Source organism: Sebastes fasciatus, chromosome 11 (assembly GCF_043250625.1).
Source record: "Sebastes fasciatus isolate fSebFas1 chromosome 11, fSebFas1.pri, whole genome shotgun sequence".
Taxonomy (NCBI): domain Eukaryota; kingdom Metazoa; phylum Chordata; class Actinopteri; order Perciformes; family Sebastidae; genus Sebastes; species Sebastes fasciatus.
Genome location: NC_133805.1, coordinates 31,804,773 through 31,831,795, shown reverse-complemented (window position 1 = coordinate 31,831,795; position 27,023 = coordinate 31,804,773). Strand labels below are relative to the sequence as shown.

At 41.8% G+C, this 27,023-nt stretch overlaps 1 protein-coding gene and 2 non-coding genes across 4 annotated transcripts in view; 2 read left to right on the top strand and 1 right to left on the bottom strand.

The window, feature by feature from the left end:
• Nucleotides 1-27,023, bottom strand: part of LOC141777743 (contactin-associated protein-like 4) — a 149,309-nt gene that overhangs the window by 64,378 nt on the left and 57,908 nt on the right. For both annotated transcript variants that reach the window (XM_074652265.1, XM_074652264.1), the window contains exons 4-10: nucleotides 23,565-23,712; nucleotides 19,844-20,050; nucleotides 11,412-11,584; nucleotides 11,073-11,201; nucleotides 8,171-8,438; nucleotides 6,202-6,351; nucleotides 5,651-5,822 (exon numbers count right to left, since the gene is read on the bottom strand). In XM_074652265.1, the coding sequence (XP_074508366.1) occupies nucleotides 5,651-5,822; nucleotides 6,202-6,351; nucleotides 8,171-8,438; nucleotides 11,073-11,201; nucleotides 11,412-11,584; nucleotides 19,844-20,050; nucleotides 23,565-23,712 (1,247 nt within the window). The remainder of the gene's footprint in view (nucleotides 1-5,650; nucleotides 5,823-6,201; nucleotides 6,352-8,170; nucleotides 8,439-11,072; nucleotides 11,202-11,411; nucleotides 11,585-19,843; nucleotides 20,051-23,564; nucleotides 23,713-27,023) is intronic.
• Nucleotides 4,928-5,010, top strand: trnal-uaa (transfer RNA leucine (anticodon UAA)). The gene has a single exon. It is a non-coding gene; the product is annotated as a tRNA-Leu (tRNA).
• trnal-uaa (transfer RNA leucine (anticodon UAA)) lies at nucleotides 7,154-7,236 on the top strand. The gene has a single exon. It is a non-coding gene; the product is annotated as a tRNA-Leu (tRNA).

The window sequence follows — 27,023 nt, the reverse complement described above, 5'->3', positions numbered from 1 at the left end:
TCTCCTGCAGAGACAAAACAATGCCGTGTCACAGATGGATAACCAGTTGAGTCTCTTTCAGACTGCAAACAGCCTCATTTAAAAGCTCACATCCATTGAAATGTCATTCACAGAGACACAGTATTTACAGTCAGCCCTGAGGCGCCCATACAACAACCCTTTAAACACTAACTCAGGGTCCAACAGCCCACTATCCCGCAGCACTCTGAGCCCTGTGGCCAATTTAGACCAACAAAAATAAAACAACCTCCAACCCCATTGCCATCTTCATCAACATGCTTTCGTTGAATGTTATTAATAACCAGGGGCCGTATTATAGAAACTTAAAGGGACTGTTTGTAAGAATCAGAAATGACTTGTTAACAGCGACACCTGTGGCCGTTAAGTCAAAGAAAGTCAGCGTCCTGTTGCTTGCGCTTGCGCTTGTGCTCACTCTACATAGACATGAGCCAGCATCGCTCTAAACAGTGAGGTGACACGTCAGCTAAAAGCACAATATCACTCTATATTTCAGCTGCTTGGCAGTAATGTTAGCTGACCAGACGAAGGTCTCTCCATGAATCACTGCTGATCCTAGTGTTGGCTTTTCCTGCCTCAGCCTCCCGACCGCGGCCGGAGGGAACAGGGGAGACACCGGAGTTTTGGTCGGAGACTATAACGTTTCTCTCTGCGGAGTCCCGTCACTTCACAAGACACGAGAAACCTCTGTTGGTCTGGAGGAGCTGCAGCAGTTATTTCTGCACAAACGTCCACTGTACATTCACTAGATATTCTCAGAGCTAAACTAACTCTTCTGCAGTGTGGAGTGTGCGCGCATGCACCTGAGAGTGGAGCGAAAGAGTGAGAACGAGCTCGGTGTGTGAGTGAAGGCAGGCAGAGGAGCAGAGTACAGCAGAGACTCCGGTCCTGGAGACCAAAGCTACGGTCTCCCCCGCGTACTTTTCTCATCTTGCCGAGTTTAACAACTTTGTAACCATTGTTATTCTCTCTGAGACATACTTACTTAACTTCGAGACAGATGAGTAAGTGGTGTTGGTAAAACACCTGTAGAGAAATCCAAAGCTGTACTTTTTGGGAAATTTAAAACAACGCTAACACGGGAGATAAAAGAAAGAGAGCGGGCTAAGATAGCAGAGTGTTGGTGCTATCAAAAAGAAAATAGATACAAAGTGGAAGACCATGTCTATGTCCAAAGAGCAGAAAGAAAAGTGGTGGAAAAGTGAAAGTTAGGACAGCTTAATGGTTATCCTAAAGTTAGGAGAGTTTATTTAAGATTTTGAGATGCTTTTGTAATACAGTTTTCCTATCTTAAGTTAAGATAGGAACATTGACTTCGGAGCTGTTCATCTGTAATGTCTTTTTTTTCTTAAATCAGGAACTAACCCTAATTACCATGGTTACCAAACAGTTAAGACAGGATCTGCAGGTTTCTGTGATAGAGTGCTGCAGGAATGAGTCCTAAAACCTGGAAAAGAGTTAGCATTTTTAACATTTCCAGTTCCCTCATCTGGAGGTCAATGGGTTTTTCGGATGGGTTTTTAGTTAGATGCCTTAAATAAGGTCTGTGGTTAACACAAGCTGAAGAGATTTTAACATTTTGTTCTACAACACAAAAATGTATCAATGAACATCCCACTAATGAATTTTGAAGCTTTTACGTGTCATCAAAAACGCGGTTGATAACAAGTGGCTAAATGAGACTATTAAACATCATCACGCCGAATCGTCCGCCTTTACAGGTTCGTTGTGTACACTCGTGCTCAAGCGACCGTGATGTAGTTCGTTTATAGCCTAACGTTAGCTATTAACTTCTGGAGATTGCATTTACACTTCAAAAATCATAGAAGTGGTGTTCATTTGTGAAGATTATCCTGCTGAACAAAACGTGTAAGTGTCATAAACGTGTGTTTGCTACAGAGCTTATTTTCTGCAATAATCCAAAACCCAATGGAAAAATCCCATTGGCTTTATATCGAGGGAACCAGGGCGATGCTAACTTCCTGGTTGGCCTACAAAACCACGTCATCCCTGGAGCACTCTATCGGGCCCATGAGCAGGCGTGGTAGCGCTTTCTTTAACTCCGCCTCCCAGCCCTCGGCCCAGCCTCGGTTTCATTCACATGAACACAAAGGGAAATAATTCTGGACTCTATACGGCCCCTGGTGCACCGATTCAGATGTGTTAGAAAATACTCAGCCCTTCCCCACATTTGGATCCAGTTTGGACCAAAAGGAAAAATGACAAGAAATTCAAGAAGGAGTAATAGGTTCATGAAAACCGAGTTGGAATCAGTAGGCTGTTTCAGTGAATAGACAAGTGTAAATATGAAAATGTAGCCTAATGATAACGGCAATGAAATACAGAACAGTGCACATGCACACATCATAACACTGATTTACCTGTGTGTGTTAACATTGTTATGAGGTGATACAAGGTGTTGAGCTGATGTTGTAATGGAGAGGCTCCTTGTAGGTTTGAGTTCCATTTGTGCTCTTAATGGAGTGTTTGCTTGGGCTTATAATACTCTTTGCTACTGGCAACAATAATAACACACACACACACACATCCACACACACACCACTGCAGATGTAATAACCTGCTTTGAAGTATGACCACCACATTGAAACTGTGCCGGTGAGTCTATTTTCCACCTGACTTTACAGTACAATATATCCCATGGGCCCAAAATGCAATCAGCAGGATTACAGTGAGAGAACATGAGGTAGATTTGTTTTTCTCTCTTTACTGGAAAACAGGATTTTTTCGTGGGTTTGTTTCAGTGAAAATCAGATCTGAGCAGGAACTGGATTCTGCTGAATAATCTAATTAATGCTGAAACAGGGAAGCAGTTCATTAAAACCACTCGAGCAGATTCTACTTATCCTGCAAGGATATATGTGGTTAGTTCAATATTTGTGTGTATGTTGGTGTTTACATGCAGTTTAATGTATGTGTGTGTGTGTGTGTGTGTGTGTGTGTGTGTGTGTGTGTGTGTGTGTGCGTGCGTGCGTGCGTGCGTGCGTGCGTGCGTGCGTGCGTGCGTGCGTGCGTGCGTGTGTGTGTGTGCGTGTGCTATGCCCTATAGGGGATGGTTTATAATTGTCGTAATTGTCTCATTAATTGTGCTGCTATTTGGTGCGGCACCAAAACAGGAAAACGATTTGTTCTGCGCTCCCTCCCTCATGTCTCTCTCTCTCTCTCTCTCTGTCTCAGCTCTGATTCTGCATTGTTATTGCTGACATACATATATATACTTTCGTTTATCACCTTAACATCAATGGCTTGTATTGAAAATGATTTATTGTTTCCATGAGGTTCAATTTATTTCAATTTCAACTTGAGATGCCTTACGGCATATGGAAGTGGCAGCATAAGTTGCAATTCATTGTATCTAAAACCTAATCGAGGGTTTACAAAACGCGACTAAAATCAATATTTTTATATTAACAGATAGAAATGATTCTTTTGCTTCGATCGGAGCTTTTAGATCATCACCTATGATGAGTCGTTTCTACCATTTTTGTCCTCAAAACATTGATGTTGTTGTTTTTTTCTTTAAAATGTCATTGATACATCAATGTCTAAATTTTTTCCACGATTGGAGAAGAAGTGCATCACTGACTACGTTTACATGCACACTAATATTCCACTATTAATCAGAATATGACAATATCATGAATTTGATACGGGTCATGTAAACGGCATATTTCGTTTGGATATTCTGAGGCCTTATTCTGAATGGAGCATTTTCCGATTAAGACATGTGGGATATGCTGATATTATTCAGGTTTTAGGAGCATTATTTGAATATGTATACAGCTCATTCAGAATATTTGTCTCAATTGTTTTTTTTACGGCATTACATTATGTCTATTTCTGAAAAAGGGCATAAAACTGAATATTTTGTGTATGTAAACCTATTGAGCGTTTCTGTCTCCAACACTCTAACTCTCCTTTCGCATCGTGTCTACTACTAGGACAAGTTTACATGCTTTAATGTTCATAAAGCACGTTATTTTTCTCATACTGTCTGTCTGAATAAACCTGCGTTTTAGCGCCTGTGTCTTTAAGCCCCCTGTTTAAGTGGTATGGTTCTGTCAATAAACAATCACATATTTCTTCCTTTCTTTTAAACACCACTCACGATGACACATTAATTCTGACTAATTCCCAACTGGCTTTATATAAATTCTGCCAATAACAAGAGCAAAAGCACATCTGATATACATGGATGTATCTCTTCCATGTACAATGCAGTAATTTGATATTTCTAATGATGTTCTCACTATGACGTCTGGGGTCATTGGAAAATTCAAATTCAAGGGATATATTGATTTAATGAATACAACACCTTGTATAACTGGAATTTTTTAAATAGTTTGTTGATTTCAGCGAACAGCTGCAATCTTAATTATATACATTGTGAAAAGTTATAAATTTGGCATAAAAATAGCAGTTTTCAAAGTTTCAAAAGACAAATTCCAGCTCCTGTCATCATCTCACCCTACTTTGCTTGAGTGTATTGCTCCATAACAAGTTTCAATGAATAATGTATGACGTTCAAATGGTTAGTTTGGGGCATTTTCTGTTGAAAGAGTTTGAAGTTATTAATCAAAACTAGAATTGCACTCAGAGAGCGCAGACCTCCTCCAACGCATGACTTTAAAAACAGATCACAGCATCACAGATCACTTTCTTCGACTTGGAGGAGGTAACAAGTGGCAAAGTGTCTTTGTTGGTTTAAACCTCACTTCTCAAGCACACTGTGTGTTTGTTATAAGTACTCAATCTCAATGGTGCTTTAGTCATTGGGTCCAAAATCCAATGAAATATTGACTTGTAGTTCCAAGTGCTCGTACTTGTTTTCTGTTCACCTCTTTATTTTTACAAGGTTGTTTTTTGACCTGTCAAGTGATTTTCTCGTGTTACCAGGATGGCCGAGTGGTTAAGGCGTTGGACTTAAGATCCAATGGACAACAGTCCTCGTGGGTTCGAACCCCACTCCTGGTAATTTAACATGTGTATTGGGATCACTGTGATATCTGCACAATGTAATCTCTGTTGGAGAGTTCTTTACAGTAATTAGAATACTGCTCCTCTGATGGTGGGACAGTTACAGCAGGGAACTTCATCCTCAACTTGGTCTTTTTCTGCCATAGTGGTTCTGTGCTGTTTGAAAACAGTAGCTGAAGTCACCAGGATAACCGAGTGGTCAAGACATTGCACCCAAGATGCAATGGACACAATTTTTTGTAGGTTCCAACCCACTCCTGGTAGGTGGTTTTTGATTACAGGGAGTTGAAGTAAAGCAGCTACACATTATCGATGTCCAGTCAGACCAGGAAGTGGCACAGCAAAACTCATTCATGCATCCTCACAAGATAGATGATGCTTGAAGCATCAAATGTCAGCACTGTCAAGACAGTTTGCAATCAGTTAGAGTCACAATTCATTTGTCAAAGTAGCCAATGTTCATAGCTTACTTCACCTCCCTGAGCGAACGCACTGATCATGGCAACCGGTTAAATGCTGGTGTGCTAAAGCCCTATGAGCTGTGCAGAATATTAGGGGACGGTTACATTAGGTGTAATAGCAAAGCAATAAAAATGTGTCTTTACAAATGAGAACATTCTTTTCTTTGAAGACTGACCTGTCGATGATTCCACACATATCGATCTGCAGGTTGCTGTAGATTCCCAGCTGCTTTTGCTGCACCATGATCAGGTCCACAATTTGGTTGTCCAGAGTTAAGAGACGCATGCAGCCCTGGAACACATTAAAGGGGTTTCTGCACCCCTGTCTGTCGTCTTCAGCAGGACAACCTGAAAAGAAGAGAGAGGGAACATCAGGAAGAGTTTTCCATATGGAAAACAATCAAAAAACGTAAACTATCATGTCACATAAAACATGTTTTCAGAGATGAGCTGACTCATATATTGTGTAAATTGACATGAACAATGAAATTCTAAATACTGAAAGACATACATACCTTGATCATCATGTGACCTGTGACTGTAATTGGTAAATTTAGTTGCCAAAATATAATACTGCATTATGGGCAGATTTTTCTGGTGAATTCCTCTGTGTAAACACAATTTCATTCAACTATTTTTAGATCTTACATCAACTTCCACAAAGCTATTTGATCCTTGACAGGGTTTAATGGTTTAGAAAGATGCGGTTGACCTGCTCCACTCTTACCACCAAAGAAGAGGTGACTTTCTACGGTGACAGGAAATGAGGGACTGGCTTGAGCGCTGCCTCCTTCTTCTTTATCCACAGCGATGCTCAGACGACCTCGTCTGGAGTTCAGCTCCACTGAATGCCACTGGCCGTCATTCAGAGCAGAACCTGGGAGCCAAATACCCATTAACACACACACACACACACACACACACACTAATGAAAAATAGATTCCCCATGTGTATATGGCTGCACATTGAGCTGCTAAGACCTGCAGTGCATGTTGGTGGTGCAAGATGTTTTTTCCAAGGCTGAAGCCAAGCATGGGCACTTGAGTAATAATGACCAAATTATATATCCTATCACACCACGACCTGCCAAACATGCACCGTATTGTGATTTGGAAACAGCTTGTAAATCATATTCTTTCTCAAACTGAAACAGTATTGAGAAGAATATTATCAGTCGAGAATAAAAAATGAGCAAAGATCGGTGGTAGACTTGGTACAAATGGATTGCAAACACTGTCGGGGGCAGGTGAGTGCAGACCACACAGGCGTCTACTCCACTTCCTGCATCCTCTGTGCGATTGATCTGCAACAAGTACCAGCAAGGCTGTGCCTGCCTTGTGAATCTGTATGTTGTTAGGGAGTCGAGGGAATAAATCAATATCTCATTATCTCCGCTATTTTTTTTACTGACAATACTTTGCCCAAGAACACACCCCAGTCATCTTACGGTCTGCCGGAGTGATGTGACCAGAGCTTTAAGGATGATACAGTAGATCACAAAGTAAACATTGGAGACTTTATTACAGAGAGATGAGCTTGTTGGTTCAACAAGTATTAGAGAGACGGTTAGAATTGACAGTTAGAATTGACAGTTTGCTAAACCCCCTCCCAGTGCATGAGATTTTGACCTTTCACGCTGAGAACTTCATTTTCTGTTTAAAAAAAAAGCAGCTAAAGTCACCAGGATGGCCGAGTGGTTAAGGCGTTGGACTTAAGATCCAGTGGGCAAAAGCCCTCGTGGGTTCAAACCCCACTCCTGGTAGATTCCAATTGTTATTGAATTTATGCATGAAGTTAATTAAAGACATGAGGAAGAGGGCTCCATCGGAGGTAGAAGCAACTGTTCTACTGTATGTGCCTCTCAAAAAGATTATCAGCAATGTTTGGCTCTATGTTATGTGTATTCATATCAACATGCAAAGAAATCTGTGTTTTGAGACACTTAACTGACATGTTGATCAGATAACAGCAGAGAATTTCATCTTCACATTGCTATTTTTTTTTTGCCATTTAAGCCAAAACACTAAAGTCAGCAGGATGGCCGAGTGGTTAAGGCGTTGTTAAGTCCTCGTGGGTTTTTTTGATGACAGGGAGTGGAGATAATGCAACAACTTAAAAAAGGCACAGATTATCAAGGCCTGGTCTGACCAAGAAGTGGCACAGCAAAATTCATTCATTTGTTACAGAAGGATGTGCTTGTTGGTTCAAACCTTAGCCCCAATGTAGTACAGAAATGGTTAGAATTGACCATTTGCTAAACCCCCTCCACATACATGGGGCTCTAGTGAGAGTGACACTTGGCTTTTATCTGTTTTTATCACATTTACAAAATCAAAAACACAAAAGAAAAAGTGTAAGGAATGGGTTAAACAGTGTGTTCATCTGCTCTAACATAAACTGCAGTTGTTAGCATGCTATAACTGAGCGCTGCTTCCACAGCCAAGAAGGATTATCATGAACCAACTACCGTCACATTAGTTTGTGGGGTTAAAGGTTAATTGCTTGCCATTTGGAAAAATCTGATGGCCATTTCGTACTTTTTATTCACCTGATTTATGGTTTTATTAAAAAGTTTGGGATTAGGTTGTCATGGAAGAACAAGGGCTAACTTGTCTCACTCACATATGACACAGTAATGACACATATAAGACTAACCACTGAGTTGGTTAGAGGTGGATCTGAAGGTGTAGGCGTACCTGCACTGAGCTCCAGCAGCGCCCTGCCAGCTTTATGGATCTGTAGCCGGAGTCTGGCCTCACTCAGGTACAGCCAGACCACGCCCCCTCCTTGAGGCAGGTCAAAGGTGAGCAGAAGCCCCGCCTTGTTCCACGTCCTGAACTGGAACCCGACGGACGCGCCCCCCGACGAGGACGCCGTCGCCCCCGGCAACTGGAGGAAGCTCTGGGGGCCTGGGAACGTCACAGCGACGGAAACTGACTCAGCACAAGAAAAGGTCACATTGCCCTGAGAGAGAAACATGCAGAGTGGAGAGAGAGAGAGAGAGAGAGAGAGAGAGAGGGAGAGAGAATAAATGATTACTGGAGAGATAAAACAACATAAAACATGAATATTAATCAGTTGCAGGGGGCGTGCCGACGTGACCTCTGTCGCAATGATCTCATCAGCAAGTCTCCTTAAGAGGACATCGGTATTACCATAATGATAACAGCAAGGCTTAGAATAAGATTAGGAAAGCAAACTGAGCATACCAAAGTCACCTAGCGTGGAGGTAATAGAGATAAAGAATGGAAATGAAAGAAGGAGAGCATACAGGAAGCCCAGTACTACGATATCTTGACATCTCTGTTACAGCCCATTGTTTTGAGTAGTGGTAATGACACCAGGTCCATTGCTAAGGCTGCAGCAGTAATATGTTACAGTCGCAGCTCTCTGCTGGGAATATCAGCCTGCTATCTTTATAATGCTCCGGAAACACAGATGACATCTAAAAGCCCTTTGTGGTGCAGTTAAAGTGATGTACAATAACTCATGTTGGGAGTGGGCTGTGCTACAGCACAACACAAAGTAACTTAAAAATCCACAAAAAGCCTGAAGACCACAGCACTGACACACCAATCCTCCTTCACCCACACTCTGACGTTCTTTGTGTTAATGCTCCCTCACAGAGCCATATGAAGCACCATTTAGTCTCTGTGTTAAATTGGATCATAACTTTGTGGCTAGTCCCTTAAGAGCCACAGCACCAATATAAAAATTGCCTCTATTAGATCTTTAGCCAAGCATGTGAAATCTTACCAAGAATTCATGTTTTTTTTCTGCTGCTGGACCTTTACCGTAATGACAGAACATGTATTACTCAAGAAAAGCTTCACAGCCTCTCCCCCAATGAGCTTGCTCCACTCATCGTGGATGTAAAAATAGCTGAAATACAGAGTGGTATTGTGGTTTTAGCTGACGTGTGTCGCCTCACTGTTTTGAGCTCACTCTTCATGTCTATGTAGAGCGAGCACAAGCGCGAGCAACGGGATGCTGACTTTCGTTGACTTAACGGCCACAGGTGTCGCTGTTAACAAGCATTTCTGATTCTTACAAACAGTCCCTTTAAATCCAGCGGTACATGTCCACCAGATCTGGCGAGGACACTAGGGGGACGCGCTGCTCCACTCAACTGGCCATTCAAGCGGTGACATATGGTCCCTGGTTTTCTGCTTGCCATTTCAAACAGGAAACAACATGACGGCCTGCTCGTAGGCTATGCCACGGCTGAATCTCATTTAATTTTAGAACTAGATCGCCTAGTTTGACAGCTCTGTCCAAGTTTCGTGAGCCCGACGCGTCGCGCTGGACGGGCTCATTTGAATAAATCATTTTGAAAGAGCAACGGCCAATGAGGAAACCCCAACACTCGGCCGACCAATTGTGTAACTTCATCCCTCAGGCCCTGTTCAGACCTGGTTTTAACATGCGTCCTCAGTGATCCGATCACCAGTGGACAGCATTAAGTACAGGTGTGAACACACTCAAGATGCATTGAGGACGCATTGAGATCGGATCTTTCAGACCACATTCAGAGGTGGTCTGGGCCACATATGACCACATTCTTTTAGCAGTGTGTAGTGAATGCGTCCTGGGCCACATTAAGGACCGCCTACTCATCTGATGTCCAGCTGGGATCCGCGGGATCACCGTGCCCCTTAGGTGAATAAACAGGCAGACACGGGCGCTTGTCAGCATGGAAACAGCCTCTGTGCTCTACTGTATCCTGTCAGTACAACTGTATTTTATTAAAATATATCTTGTTTATAGGCTATGTATCTACAGACTATCAGACTAGGCACGCAAAGTGCATTATTATCATACTGTCGGAGATGTGTCGGTGTTTTTGTTCCGCTGCTTTACGCGGAGCTGACACCCGACCGTCCGCCTGTTCTCTGTCCTCCCCGCTCTCTTGAGCGCTGTAACCCGCTGTTGTTTTGCAAAAGCAGCGGTGCCGGCGGCATGGAGGTCCCCGGGGACCACCGGTACAATAACCTTTTATTTTGATGTTAATACAATGTACCTGAATTCACAAATATATGGATATTACTACTGACTTTCATGTAATATTACGTCACAACAGCTGCTGTATTAGCCGTGTGGTTACTACGTGTTCATTTGCATATAGAGCGGGGAAATGAGATCAGATCACAAGTGGTCACTGAAGATGCATGTGGAGACACATTCTAATGCCAGGTGTGAACAGACGTACTTAAAGCTGTCCACTTGTGATCCGATCACTGAGGACGCATCTTAATACCAGGTCTGAACAGGGCCTCAGTCAGTCAGCGACGGGGCTGTCCCTGGTCCAGCCAAAAACAACTGGAACAAACGCCCCTATTACTTAAAACAAAATAAAACATAACCCACAACACAAAAGATGAACATGCTGGTCTTTGGTTATGTATGCACTGTGTTGAATAATTGGTTAGTAGTCACAAAAAAGTCACAGAAACACCAAGCAGAATATTTGATCCACTTTTGGTTTCAGAGGCCCTTGTTCAGTGATTGATGCTGTACCCTCTCTGATGAAAGAGAGTAAAGAGGGTTAGAAGAAAGTGATCTAAGTGCAGGTAATTCCGTTTAGTTAAATTAACTTACCATTACGGTAACTTGGCGGTCGTTGTGTTTTGCTAATTCTATCAGGTTGAGGCTGTTGTACAGCAGGTTTTCCAGGCAGCCATGAAAGTTCCTCTTGGAGACGAGGCCCTGGACCGCCCCCACACTCAGCTGTATGGGGACAAAAAGATACAGACATATTCAGAGGGTTGCATGCACATTAAATACTAATATCTACACATCCTCTGGGTCTGAGGTAATTTTGAACATTCAGTTGATGGACAGTTTTCTGTCTGCATAAAACGTGTGTGGTGTGTTGGAATAATAATAATAATGTCTCAAGTGTGTACAAGTGATGGTTTTTCCTGTGTTTTATCCCACCTGCTCGATGTCCCAGTGGCTGAACTCTGCAGGGATCTGAAGCCTCTCTGTGTGTTTGTCCACAGTGAGGTTGAGGTGAGAGCCGCGCCGCTCCACTGCTAAACGGTGCCAATGCTGATCATCTAACAGGCTGCCGAGGGAAGCGAGACGCCGGGGTTCAGAGGAAGAAGTACCTGGAAGAGGTGAGGAGGAGAGAGTAGCGAGGTGACAAAAGGGAGTAAAAATGGTATTCTCTGATCGCAGTATGAAGATTGTTTTCCCATTATCTGACCTGGTGCAAAGAGAAGTGAACACCATGCCAATAAAACCTTCTTTATTGTGATGAATATTTTAATTTTCTCAGTATCCCACAGAGAGGAGCACATCGAGGTCAGCCTCTCTCATCTCGTTGGGGGACTACAGGATATTACCATAGTAGGATGTGAGAACCAAAGCCAAATATGTGACAATATGAAAAACTGCAGCGGGAACATGGTGAGACATCATTAATGATAGATGAGATCCAGCAGCTCCAAATTAGGGGATCCATTTCTGCATCCCCTCAAGTACTCGCAAAGAAACTTTGTGTTTCTGCAGAAAGATGGAACTGTAGAAAGAGCTGAATACAGTCTGCTATTAAAAATGTATTAGATATTCTTTAGGGAGAGACAATTCCAACTTCAAAGAGAGAAACAGAGGCAGTTTGATGATGATGGACACGTGTAGTTTTTGATATTTCAGTCCATTTTGTGAGAGTTTTTTTTTGCAGCTTCGATGAAAAAAACAATGTCATCTAGTGGGAGAAAGTTAGGATGTAGACCTCATGAAACAGGGGACGTCTGTCCTGTCAACACATTTAGTGTGATGAGTTGTTTGATTACAGTCTGGACGAATTGAGAGAGACAGTGAGATCAATATGAGAGGAAGGATTGCAAGACTTAAAAATAAATCAGATGTTGTTGAAGGTGGAAGAAGAGAGTGAAAGGACTTTATGATTGAGGGTTTCATTGAATGGATGATTTGATTACTGGCAGAATGACTGGAAAGAGAAAGCAGGAATCAATATGAGTGATCCGAGGTCAAACAAATAGAAAATGATTTGATATTAATATACAGAGCCCCCGTTTCCTTTCCTGTGTCACTGTCTGTTTTTAATTTTTAGCAGTATCGAGGTCATCTGGGAGAAAGAATTATTAAAGGTCCCATATCATGCTCCTTTTCAGGTTCATACTTGTAATGTTAAAAAAAAAAACTTTATTTTCCTCATACTGTCTGCCTGAATACACCTGTATTTATGCTCCATTTTAGCACATTTCAATGGAATTGCAACAGAATTGCGTTGCTAGGCAACACTTTGGGTCTATGTTTACTTCGTGTCAGCTGATGTTATTTACATACACTGCAACAGGAAATAAACTGGGACACATTTAGAATGTTTTTGTTTAAAAATATTTTTTAAATTATTAAAATTTTAATTTTCTAAAGATTGCATATTTGTGACATCACAAATGGACAGAAATCCTAACGGCTTGTTTCAAACGCACAATTTCTGAATTTGGGCTGTGTGTATTTCTCTGTATATTGAGTGTTTTGATAGTTTAACAGTATTTATAAAGCACCTAAACCTGCTTTATAATGTAAAAGACCTGAAAATCTCACCTTTTACAATATGGGACCTTTAATATATATATTTTTTTTAAACAAGTGACAGCTATGATTGCTCATGGAGGTTTATGGCAGGGCAGTCAGTAGGTTTATTTTTTGGACCAACTGGGAAAATTCTTGGAAAACCAATGCTGTCTTCTCTGTACAACCTACTGTGAGTGGGTCCTTGAGCAAGATTATTATTGTATGTGAATTGTGATGCAGGTCGCCAGAAATCAATAGGTTACTTCTTAATGGGAGCATGAGCGTGCACAGGAATTATTAATAAGCAACGGGTCAGCAGATATGAAAAATTCAGTGTGATGGTGGCACAGGAGCGAGGTCATGGGGTCTCTAAAATAAAAATGTGCGCAGTAAATTTCATGCAGTTAATATGTTGGTTGTTAGCTCCTTGCTGAAGTAAATCAGACTGCGGTTGTGCATCTGGATGTGTGAGACTGAAGGAGGAAGACTGCTTGTTACGTCCACTGACTGTCCTCTGGCCTTTATCGTTGTTATTTTCCACTTAGTGTGGGCTTTTTGTTTATTATGTTAGCCTTAGAGACCCTGACTTCTTTTGTGTTTCCATTTCTGCAATAAATTGGTTTCTCTGTTTTATATAAATAAATAACATTCATTGTTGCACTTGAAGTGCTTATAGCCTTTTCTTGTTGTTTTGTTCCTGTTTTTGCAAACGTTGGGTACACTTGTTATGTTACTTCCTGTGTTCCCCTAGACATGAAGTTAAAGGGGAACATATCATGCTCATTTTCAGGTTCATATTTGTATTTTGGGTTTCTACTAGAACATGTTTACATGCTTAAATGTTAAAAAAAATCATTTTTCTCACACTGTCTCTGTGAATATACCTATATTCACCCTCTGAAACGCTCCAAAAAAGCCCAGTCTGCTCTGATTGGCTTGTGAGAAAAATATAGTACACCTTTGCAAAGGTGGGGCCTTTCCCAAACCACCCCCTACACCCTCTCTCTACCCACTTCCACTTCCTTTGCATGTTTGCGTGGAGGGTCCGCCATGTTAAGTGCCATCCCAAACCAATTAGCAGGGAGTGGAAGTGGGTTATGGAATCCTCCAACAGTGAGCCTGCATCGGTGCCGACTTACTGGCTATGTGCAACAGCGTTTTGTGTTCATCATGGAACACGATCCGTACAAATGTAGTTCCGTGCAACTACCCGTACGAACGTAAACTGATCAAACTAAGAAAGACATTTAATATTTGTCATACAGACATTAAACCTGCAGTAGGCAGTATATTTTTGGCATTATTGGACAAAAATTCCATAATAACCTTTCAGCATATTGTAATTCAAGTGTTCTGAGAGAAAACTAGACTTCTGCTCCTCCTCATGGCTCTGTTTTCAGGCTTTAAAACATCTAGCCTGTGACGGGAGACTTTGGCCAATCACAGGTCATTTCAGAGAGAGAGAGAGCGTTCCTATTGGCTGTGCTCCGGCTGGTGGGCGGTGCTTGGTATTTCCTCAACAGATCTCAACATGGCTGCCGGGTCACAAACTTTCTCATTTTACAGCTAAACAGTACCCTACAAGATGATTCTGAAAACATTTGAGGAGAGAAATAGGCATTACAGTAACAGAATATTGATTCATATTTGATCAGCGCTGCCTAGTTTGACCGTTTGATCGGAGTTTGCGAGTGATTGACAGCCGGCTCTCATAGACGGCAGCTGGACGGTAGATGATTTTTTTCAGATCACCTGTCTGATGCACCACTGTCAGGATATAGTGACCGTTTCATAAAAATAACTTCTTTTAAATCATATTTGTTCCATCTCTACCCACTGCAGCTCAAATGTCAAGAAAACAAAATAGTGCACGTGTTCCTTTGATTGTAAAGTGTTGTATATTTACAGGGACTGTTGCAAAAAATCAAGCTGCTAATAAACAGAGTTAAAAATGAGAAGATGTTTCCAAAAAAGGAAAAATAAATGCCACCACAAAAGCATGGGAGTAAGTTTTCATTTTTATATTTAGTTTTTCAGTATATTCTTTTAATTCTTAATACTGTGAAGCTTTGCACATTCCTGCACTTGTTACAAAATCATGGTTACAAAATGTTACGACAGTTTCCGTTGGAGAGAGGGAAGTTCGTCCCAAAGCTTGCCGCTGTATTTATACCTTAAAGAAGGGTGCTTCAATCAGCTGTGAGTGTGACTACAGACTGCTCTCTATTCTCAAGCTGTGGGCGGTATATTCTAATGAGCCAGCAAGTGACATAAAAAGAGGAGCCTCATCTGAATGGCTTGTTGAATCACATGTTTTCTGATCTAGGAAGCCTATAAAACACTGACTGTGTCGTCTTATTTCACAGTTTTGGGGTTGGTAGGCACCCCAGATACCCAGATGTACGAGCACAAGCACTAAAGAAGTGAGTTTTTCACGACATGTCCCCTTTAAGGTTGCTGAAGAAGAGCAAAAACGTCAGACAAATAACAGATAAACTGCTAATAACTGCATCATTTGTTTAATAATGTCGCGGAGCGTCAGACCGGCTGTGTTAGCCTCATTCTTGCAACCTTTTGCTGAACACTTTCTGCTTTTTCCTACCAAAGTATCATCTCCTGTCTGCAATTTCATTACAGCTGTTAAATGTGACCCTAAATCTGATTACACAGGAAGCCAACAACGGCCCTTATCTGGAGCGACTGTCATGGTAATCAGCTCCAAACGTAATTTTCAAACTGTAAACACACTTTAAGACAGCAAATATTTCAGCACACTGATAGGTCATTAAGATTGTGTCGAGTCTCCTCTCTCGAAGGTTTGTATCTCATAAGGAAGGTGGGGAGAGATGACTCGCTGGCTTGCTGACTTTGAATATGTGCTCGATTAATCCAAAGAACGCCTTGCAGATAACATCACGCACTGGAGCAGGACCCATCAACCCTTAGCATGTTTGTTTTCCTAAAATGACTTCAGTAACAGGAAAGGGCTAGGCTGAGTTATGAGCCAACAAAGATACAATATAGCACATTGACATTTTGATGAATGTAAAGCAGAGGGGAATGGTTTTTGCGTAGCAGATATAAATCTTATTAAATCTTGTTTATTCCAGCTGTCAGGACAACAAATAGAGCAAAATGTTTGCTGTTGGAAGCTTTTGTAAATTGGTTTCTGAACTGGAATCCCTAAAATATTACTAAACGAAGATCACCAAACTAAGATGATTTAATGTACGGAACATGATGACGACACAGACAGAAAAGAGAGAGGAAAAAAATGTTTATTTTGACAGCCAGATTGCCGTTACGCAAAGTACGTCACTCTAAAAGAGATGGTGAACAGATAACAAAATGACAGTGACACAAATCAGAACTCAAAGTCGCAGATCCATGTGATGGAAAATATGGCAATGGTCCACAAAGTGGATGCCTAGAGAACGAGCCAAGGGTGCCAAAAAAATGTTAATTTTTTGCGCGTTTTATTATTGTTCCGCCACATAAACTGTGTTTTATTTTTACATTTGTCTAAACAGAAGAAAAAAAGTAATAAATAAAAATCACTGCATAAAAAAAATATTTAAAGGGACTGTTTTTAACTTCTTACACGTATAAATCATTGCAGGTCGGTGTCTCATGCACGCTCACGTGTGGCTACGCTGTTCAGACTCAGACTCCAACACAAATTACACGGAAGCACCAAAACCTCTTGGTTGTATCTAGTGAAGCCCGTCTGTTAAACAGTGTTGGCCGCGGTCAGAGGACGCGGAAGAGACCGTAGCTTTGGTCTCCAGGACCGGAGTCTCTGCTGTACTCTGCTCCTCTGCTCGCCTTCACTCACACACCGTGCTCGTTCTCACTCCACTCTCACGTGCATGCGCGCACACTCCACACTGCAGAAGAGTTAGTTTAGCTCTGAGAATATCTAGTGAATCTAGACGTTTGTGCAGAAATAACTGCTGCAGCTCCTCCAGACCAACAGAGGTTTCCCGTGTCTTGTGAAGTGACGGGGCTCCGCAGAGAGAAACGTTATAGTCTCCGACCAAAACTCCGGTGTCTCCCCTGTTCCCTCCGGCCGCGGTCGGGAGGCTGAGGCAGGAAAAGCCAACATTAGGATCAGCATTGATTCATGGAGAGACCTTCGTCTGGTCAGCTAACGCGAGCAACAGGACGCTGACTTTCGTTGACTTAACGGCTAGGTGTCGCTGTTAACAAGCAATTCTGATTCTTACACACAGTCCCTTTAATGTGCAGTTATGCTGCAGCTATTAGCTGTTTTGTTTGTTTGTCCTTGTGCACCTTAAATATAAGCTATTTTCTAAATTTGTAGAAAATGAAAGAAATACATTTAGTATGTGTTGATCATTTTAAAGGAATGGTGTGTAGCATTTCTACTATAGCCCAGAACGGATATACCAAACACTGGCTCTAGATAGGGCCATTCGTGTAGGCCATTGTAGTTCTCCTACATACGTGGCACACAGGAGAAGTTTCAGTTGGTTGCAAGCTGCAGCTTCACCACTAGATGGCACCAGATCCTACACGCTCGACATTTAAGTTCTGAGTGCCGTGCAATGCCTTGGAAGCTGGATACTGAACTCAATCTGACCAACTTCAACTTAACTTCACATAATTATTTACAGTATATGAAACTGAAAAAAATTATTAATCATCCATCAAGATTCTAAGTATTAGTGTTTTCTATCCTCTGTTATCCAGGTCAGAGCTGTTTCTGTGAAGGACTGTTACTAAGTGTTGCCTCATAAAGCGAACAGCCTCTGCTCCGGGGTGGTCAGAGCTGGAGGTGTGTTAGTGTTAACAGAGCAGAGCGGACCATGCATGAGCTCAGGGTCAATGAACACAGCAGATGACCCAAATTACACAATGTGTAACCTAAAAAGCCGATGTAGAGAGAAAGAGAGAGGGGGGGAAGGATAGAAAAGAAATAAAGGCAAAGAAAGGCAGGGACAGAAATAATGAGATAGAATGATGAACTGCATCCAGCTAAGAAAAAAGGGGTTGAGAGCTGCAGCAGCATAGCAAACTGTCAAGAGAAAACAGAAAACATGGTGAGATAGATGAAGCGTGTGGAGCTGATAAAGGCAAATGGTCTCTTGTGATAGTGAAAACATAAAGGAATGGAAGATCTGTAGAGACAAACAACAGCCATTAGTAGTTTGATGAGGAGGACGAGGACGAGAGAGAAATTAATAAATTAGACCTCAACCACAATCTGAAATGTAATCTGTAATCTAAGTCTGTCGGCAAAGTGATTGTATGCATGTAACGAGTGGAAACTGTACGTTTCCTGTGAAGAAGAAAGTTTATTTTGAAAAGACACTATGCATGACATGTCAAAAACTGACGCTAGAGGGGTACCTAGTGCGTCACAGAGGGGAAGATGAAGAGAAAGACGAGGGGATGGAGAAAAGGAGTGTTTTGTGAGATGTAAAATGCAGAAGAGAGGGTGAAGGAGGAAAAGAGAAGGAAAGGATGGAGGGAGGGAGGGGTAGAGAGAGACAACGTATCCTCATACAACGGTTCGTATGATTTCTTACAAAAAGTTATTCCTCATTTTTTGTGCTTTTTCCTATAAATGTCCAGCAACACGTGACACAGGTGTCATTTCCACTCCAGTCTTTTCAAAATAAAACTTAGTTAAGTTTAAGAAAAGATCGACTTGGTTAGGTTTGGGCAACAAAACTACTTAGTTAGGTTTAGGAAAAGATTGTAGTTTTTGGTTTAACCAACTCTGGAAGTGACGAAACTTAAGTACAGAAGTTATGTGACAAATAAATCAATGTTGACTTCTGGTTTCACACGGGGAACGAACACCGGTCTCCTGGGTGAAAATCCAGTGTTTTTTGGCCTACCATCCACCCCGACCTCTTCCCTGAGCTGCGTTTGACGCTCTTTATACTTCCTGGTTCACAATTATGTGGATTACAAACAAATTGATTTTGTGGACTATAAATGAATTGCAGTGCATTGAGAACAGCCTGAGAGAGATGGATGAATGGACGGACGGATGGATGTGGATGGATGTGGATGGATGTGGATGGATGGATGGATGGATTGATGGATGGATGTGGATGGATGGATGGGTGGATGATGGATTGAGGGATGGATGCATGGATTGATGAATGGAGTGATAGATTGATGGATGGACGGATGGATGGATGGATGGATGGATTGATGGAGAAAGTATTTCAGCAGCCAGATGGGGTTCCTGATGAGAGGTGAGCCATATGGTGATGATTCAGCATGGCGGCTTCTGGTTTAACACTGTTTAGACACACACACACACACACCTCCCTCTGTGTCGACTGTAAGCCATGCATCAAGTCCTGCAGAGTCCAGCCCTAACACATGCTACAGTGAATGGGTACCATCCATCACGGCTGCAACTAGACAAAGATGCCGCAGCAGAGCGTGAGCCAAGATTTAAACCAATCAGGCGGCAGCGTGCGTGTCGTCCACCTCACCCAACCACAACCAATCTAAAGTTATCTCAGAGGGCTTTATATCGTCCTCCACTTATACATATGTTCTGTACCAATATGTCCACAAAGTGTCTCGCAAATTACATGTCAAGAAACAAAATGTGTTCTTGGAGATCAAATTGGTTCAGCAACATTTAAAATTTTACTGGAGATGCCAACAATAGAAGCTTAGCCCACCATTTCTCCTGATAAAGGTAGATTTGGTTGTGCTATCCTTCTGCAGATAAACTTGGTATATACAGATTGTTATGTTATACTCTAATGTAGTGGATACCAGCAGTATCTATGAATAGATGTCAGTAGATATCAGGACATTGTGTGTTGTACCTTGTCTGAGCAGCAGCAGTAGCTTTCCTCTCTCTAACTCCAGACTGAGGCCGAGTCCTCCCTCTCCCTCTGCGTGCAGCAGTGTCCCAGAATTCCTCAGGGTTTTAAACTTCAGAGAGACGACATCTCTTGACGCCCGCCTCGGCCCGGGACTCAACCTGTACACCAGACTGCTGCTGCTGCCATCCAAACTCACAACATCAGAGGCTGAAGGACAAAAAGAGATACAGCAGTCAGGACTTTATGGTCATATCAGTGTTACTTTGCGTTGTAAATGAGTAGTGAAGCATTCAAACCATACCTTAAATAAATTCTGGGTCCATAAACCAAAAAGAGCAAAAACCAACACACACATCTGGATTAATAGTTAACACATTTAAGTACCTTTGTTCTAGATGGGGATTTGGACAAAGCTGTGGTGATGCAAAGGTGTGGCTGAGAGAATTTTGACACAACTAAGTCAGAAACGCATGTGACGAACATACATGTACAGTACATATAGGTATACAGAACTAACTCTTTCAATAGTATGTTGGTGTATTTCAAAAGATGCAAAAGAGCTCAGCAGAATGAGGACAGAACAATAGAGAGACCCTTTTCAAACTAGAAATACCGCCTCAGGGTTGTATGCTTCCGCCGACCTGCCAAGTTGCCGTTTACATCCACGTCTATCCAAAATGTCACTTCATTATGTTATCTTGTTAGACATTTGTGTGAAATTGTCATAATTAGCATATGAATTCTTGAGTTTTGGATAAAAACGTGTTTTGTGAGGTCAGAGTGACCTTTGACCTTTGACCACCAAAATCAGTTCATCCTTGAGTCCAAGTGGACGTCTGTGCCAAATTTGAAGAAATTCCAATTCCAATTCAATTTTGCGTTCACGATAATGGGACGTAGGTACGTACGTACGGACAACCCGGAAACATATTAATGACAAAATAAACCCTAAGTTGAGGGAGGGGATGAAGAGGAGTAAATCACTGAGGGTTTAAGATGGATGAGATGTGCTCTTCTTACATTTTTTTCACAAAGAAAAATTAGACCAAAGGCTGTTTTACATAGAGAGGCTATTTTTGGATGGAATAATTTACTGTCACTGTATGTAATAACACACATACAAAATTAAAAATTTCACTCTGCTGGAATGTAGCATTTATTTGATTTGCTCCAAGGTCGAGTTTCTCCTTTTTTCCTTCAGCCAATAATAACAAGACACGTCACACATGGCAATATGACAAAGGCCAAACACCTTATTGCTTCTATTTGACAGCAAACTGTGCTCTCTGAGTCCACACTCAAGACCACAAAGGTGCACATGTGCTGGGACTGGTGTCGTGCATTTAGTCTACAACCTTTAATGGAAAGTTGTTTAACCAGCATTATTATCAGGATTACTGTTCGTCCTACACTGTCTCCTAGAAATGACGTTTATATACAACTGATTTGCAACAGCAACTATATTTTGAAGGAAACGTAACGTCAGCCCAACTGCATTTTATATTGATATAATGAGGAAATGTTGTTAATTGACGTATCTGACAAGTCGTAAAAATGTTGATACTGAATGCATCAGTAAAACGTTCACTGACAACGTATTTCATTAGTTTTCTGCAAAAATATCCAGTCTAGCAATACAAAATCCGCTTGTAGTTTGCCCTCACAACGTAATTGGAAAACCATAAGTAATATATAAACGTCATTTCTGTGAGACAGGGTTGGTTTGTCACAGCCTCTCTGGATGTTATGACTGTAGACTTGAATGATCTAAGCAGGCCAGTGTGTCTGGGTCGGTCCCTCCCCTGACCACTGACATAGAAACATCATACTGTAGATGTTTTTCCGACTTTTTTGCAATTAATTTGTGACGTGCTCTACATCACATTTTCTCACATTTTTGTGTGTGATATGGATGGATGGATATGGGAGCAACAGAACTATTGAAGATCTGTTGTGAAACATGAAAAACAGAAGATGAATGAATTATCCATATGTTTATGTGAGTGTGATGTGGTTTTATTTCCATTGGGTTGATGCCAGAGTTAGTACTGCAAAATATAAACAGAACCAATTAAACTGTTCACACGATATGTTTCCAGCTTTGCGGAGAAAAGTGTGAAACATGTTGGATGTCAGTGTTAAAAACAGAGGTGAGAATTAAGATGTGTAGGGGGAGACAACAGTTGGCAGACAGCTTTTGTGTCTGTTGGTGAATGAAATGTGAAAAACACATACCAATGAGAAAAGATGTGCTAATTGATGTGTAACCTGCTGTAAAAACAGGATGTAAACAGATAACACTTAATAATGAGGTGATACGAAAAAACATAACACTATAAATTAAAATATTCAGATGATGCAGTACATCATTATTATAGTTAGAGTAGGGGTGAAAACAATCTGGAATCCAATTAAAAGTCAACTAAATAGTGGGGAAAGTCCCTCAGCACACATACACACACACACACACACACACACACACACACACACACACACACACACACACACACACACACACGCATAATCAATCACCCAGAGGCCTGAATTATTTTATTTTTTATTCTAATATTATTATTTATTTTATTTAATTATTACTTTTTTCTCTTTTTTCCATTGTTAAGACTGTTGGTAAGGCAATACACTCTTCTGTGAACTCTAAATCTGTATTATATGACAGATTGTTTATTACCAAGTAGGGATGCACCGATACTTTTTTCAGACTGAGTACAAGTACTTACATTTGGGTACTCGCCGATACCGAGTACCGATACAAGTACTTCTCTGTGCCAAAAGACCCTCGTTAACAGCCAGCTGGAGGGTTTAAGCGACACCCAGCAGGCTGGGGAGTCCCGCATACGAGGCGGTGCGCCGCGACCGGCTCTAGGTCGGCTTGGAAAGGCTCGGGGCGGAGGTGGTTCGCGGCCGCAGCTTTACAGCGCTCCCCACCCGGACCTCGCTGCACCCTGGACAAAGAGCTCGCTGCACCCCCTGCTCCCGGTGCGACTGTCGACTGGGGCGGACTGTCCTCAGTGCGCCGCAACCACGTCGTGCCAGGGGTCTGCGGCGATGTCGGCAATCTACCCAACCCGTCTTGAAACACGGACCAAAGAGTCTATCGCACGCGCGAGTCAGAGGGTACAAGCAAATCCCCATGGCGCAATGAAAGTGAGGGCCGGCGCGCGCCGGCTGAGGTGGGATCCCGGCCCCGCAGGGTCGGGTGCACCACCGGCCCGTCTCGCCCGCACCGTCGGGGAGGTGGAGCTTGAGGATCCAAAAGATGGTGACAAAAGGTTAACGTCGCGCTGCTGTAAAGTGGTATCAATGCCGTTGTATCGGAACTTTGTGAGTACAAGTACGAGTACACGAGCACAGTATCGGACCCGATACCCGATGCTGGTATCGGTATCGGCGCATCCCTATTACCAATGTATAATTATAATTCTTATACTTTGTATGACCTCTCATGTGGAGAGTTGTGTTTTGAAAGGTTAAATTGTTAAAAGCACAATAAAAATAGTGTTGAAAAACACTACTTTAATATATTTGAAAAAAAAAATGTAATCTTAAACATTTTTAATCTTGCCAAATGATGAATTGCTGGTTAGGTGTGCAGTCTGAGTTGCCATGGTGATATAGACCGCCCTAAAGTGAGCCAGCATCTGTCCATTCTTATGAAAAGCCTGGAGAGGCCAGTCAGGCCGGTGGAAAAGAAAAGACTTACTGTAAGGACATCCGTATGTCTCCAGCCGGAGTCCGATCCTCCCGCTGGGGTTCCAGTCCAGAGGAATGAGGCGGAGGAAGCGAGCGATCGCCGGCTGCTGCAGTTTGTACTGAACCACGCTGTCTGCATTACTGTTACCTGGAAAAGACTGAAAACACACAAACACAATAAACACAAATAAGTTAAGTTTATTTATTTGTTTGTTTGTGATTTGTAGAATCACAATGAGCACTAAAGTCAGGTTTCCATCCAGATATAAAACAAATTTGAACTGAGTTTCCAGACGATCGACATAAGAAAGTGTGAAATGACTGTGTGTTTCCATCCATTACAGTTATGTGAACATTAGGAGCTGGTGCATCAAGATTAACAGTCGGTGGCGCTAAATCTCCAGTCGGTGCCGCTAAACCATCACAGAAGAAGACGGCACAGAGGGGTGACGTAATTGAAAGAGCTCGTCAAACCTCAAACGGTGGAAAACAATGTGGAAAACGTGATGGAAATATTTATAATGTATTAATTTGAGGAAGGTTACTCCTCTTCGCTCCACACAGATCTGATGTTTTCATCTCTTCAGTGGACGTTTAAGTCACATGCTTCATGTACGTCATGAGTTATTTGCTAAGTCTGTTTCCATTGCACTTTGTTTTTATCGGCATACTAACCTTTCCATCTCAAGCAGGCATAAAAACTTTTGTGAAATCTTTCGTTTTTTTTTATTTCCAGCATTCCCACTCCATGTTTTTTTACGTACAGGTGGATGTAAATGTGCTTTGAGTCTACTCTCTTCTCACTTTTACCTCCAGACCAGTGACCAACCACTCATGGATACAAGTTGGTAGAGCTGAAACGACTAATCAATTAGTCAGTTGACTCGGCAACTATTCTGATCATTGATTAATCGTGTTTTCGAACTGTTAATGTATGTATGTGTATTTATGTTATTTCTAAATTGTGTACAGGTAATGGTATGGCTAAATTAATGGAGAGTGACAGCTCTTGGTTTTCTGAGGATCTGTGTTAATAGGCGCTGTTTCCATTGGCTGGCATTTGATGACGTTGCCGCTGCGGATTGGCTGAGGACGGCGGCTCGGCCTATTTAGCTTCCGGGAGAACACAGCTGATAGGAGGTCGATGGCTGTCGGGTGTTTGTTTCGATCCTCCTCGCTAGACCAATCTTTTCATCAGCATTTGTAGCGTTGTACTGGTAAACTGTGTGTAGGAAGTATTACAGTGATAACCACGTGTAGCGTGGTGTCGTGTGCTTTAGCTCTCGTGTTAGCCATAGCCTTTTTCCGTATGTGATTTATTCAAACATTTGTAGCTTTAGTCAGTAGTATCTTTGTAAATATAATGGACTTTAATCTCTTGTTGTATTGACCTCGGTGTCTAACACAAGTTGTGTACATTTTCTTTGTAAATATATCGGACTTTAAAATCTAGAAGCTGTAGGGGTGAACTGCCAGTTTATTGATCTGTTTCCTCCTGTTTTAAGTTAAGGAGTTAGTTTCAGCCCATGTATTTTCATTTGTTTCTTTTGTTACAGGGCTCAGTTAGAACTTGTTTGAGAAGTTGTTTTGTTTGTTGTCTTTGGTCTTTGGTTCACCCTGAGCCTGCGCTTCACTTTTGTATTTGTAAATAGATTGTTTAATTATTGTGTGCAACAATAAATATGACTTGTTGCATTTCATCCACCGTTTCACTTTGCATTTTATGTTGCGCTTCCACACCCCTAGACTGGGGTGTAACATGAACAAAAATGCTTTGGTTCCAGCAGCTCAAGTATGAGAAGTTGCAGCTTTTCTCTGTTTTACATCATTGTAAACTCAATTTTATTTGGCTTTCAGACTGTTGGTCATGAAGCGATGAATTGACATGCCTCATTTCCAGTGAATTCCTGGGCATATTTGCATGCCACCAAAATATAGTTTTTTACGGATGCACTTAAAGCTTCAGTAGGCAGAAAGTTTTTAGCATCATTGGGCAAAAATTTCATAATAACCTTCCAGCATATTGTTATTCAAGTGATCTGAGAGATTACTAGACTTCTGCACCTCTTCATGGCTCTGTTTCCAGGCTTTAGAAAATCTAGCATGTGACGGGAGACTTTGACCAATCACAGGTCATTACAGAGAGAGAGCGTTACGATTGAGGGTTCCTATTGGCTGTGCCCCGGCCGTTGGGCGGTGCTTGGTATCACAAACTTTCTAATTTTACAGCTAAACAGTACACTACTTCATATTTGATCAGCGCTTTGATCGGAGTTCATGAGTAATTGACAGCCGGCACATAGACGGCAGCTGGACGGCAGACTCCAGATCAGCTCTGATTGGTTGTTTTCCTCCGGTCTGTGAAATCTTGCAGATGCCATTAGGAGCACCGTTTTATAAAAATAACTTTTTTAAATCATATTTGCTCCATTTCTACCCACTGCAGCTTTAAAATGTGCAAAAACTTTGTCTTGCTAGCATTTTGAAGTAATAGATATTCAAAGTACTTTATTTTCATAGGGTATTCTTCTGGATTAACAATCAACATGTTCTGCAAAATCTGGAATATACAGCGTGAACCGATCGGCTGAATGCTAAATGATGAATCGCTCTATCCATCTCTCTCATCTGGCTATCCATCCTAATTACACTCCTCCCTTGAAGTTGACATGCAGGTTAACTGGCTCTCCCACTGCCGAATCAAAGCTTAGACATAATTAACTTATTAATTCCTCTGTAATCATGAGAGAGTGGAGTCTTCATATGATGAAGAGAGACGTTGCGCTGTGCAACCTTTATAACAGTGTATCTTTTGATGTTTTGAGCCCCGTTATTACAAAAATATTGTTGTTCTTTCAGCTAAAAGGAACCAATCAAATCCACTGCTGGATACACAAGCGAGTATTTGTTTGGTGTGTATGATAATGTGTGTGTCATTGACTAGACTCATGGGAAGGAAGTCTTTTAAAGTATAGTGTTTCCTACTAGTGCTGTTTCCTGTATTCAAATTGTTGATTGCCAGCCATACTTTTTAGTGACTTCACACATGAGGTGGGGTCGGGTGTTATGGGGCCTAGAAGTTACACGATGGAAGACATGTTGAAGTCTTTCTCCTGTTGATAATGGCATCTCCTCCTTCACTCAAGGTGGCCAACAGCTCCTTTATTTCAAAGTTTGTCCAATTTACAAGCTTTTTTTTACACAAAAAGACAAAAGTGAGATTCGTCTTCCCCCTCAAAGGAAAAGAATAGAGAAATGGGAGGAAAAGAGAAAACTTCCCCTCCGCTGATGGTCTTCAGCCGTCCAAGCTGAAAGCAGAACAACAGTGTGTTGTGGTTGATCCAGCAGCTCTGCCATCAACTTTGTACCATCACCACAGTGGGACCAATACGAGTCCAACACGACACTTGTGCGACAGGAAAACACCAAAGAAGAGTTCTGTGTCCAGCAGGAGGTGGGAGGTGATGCC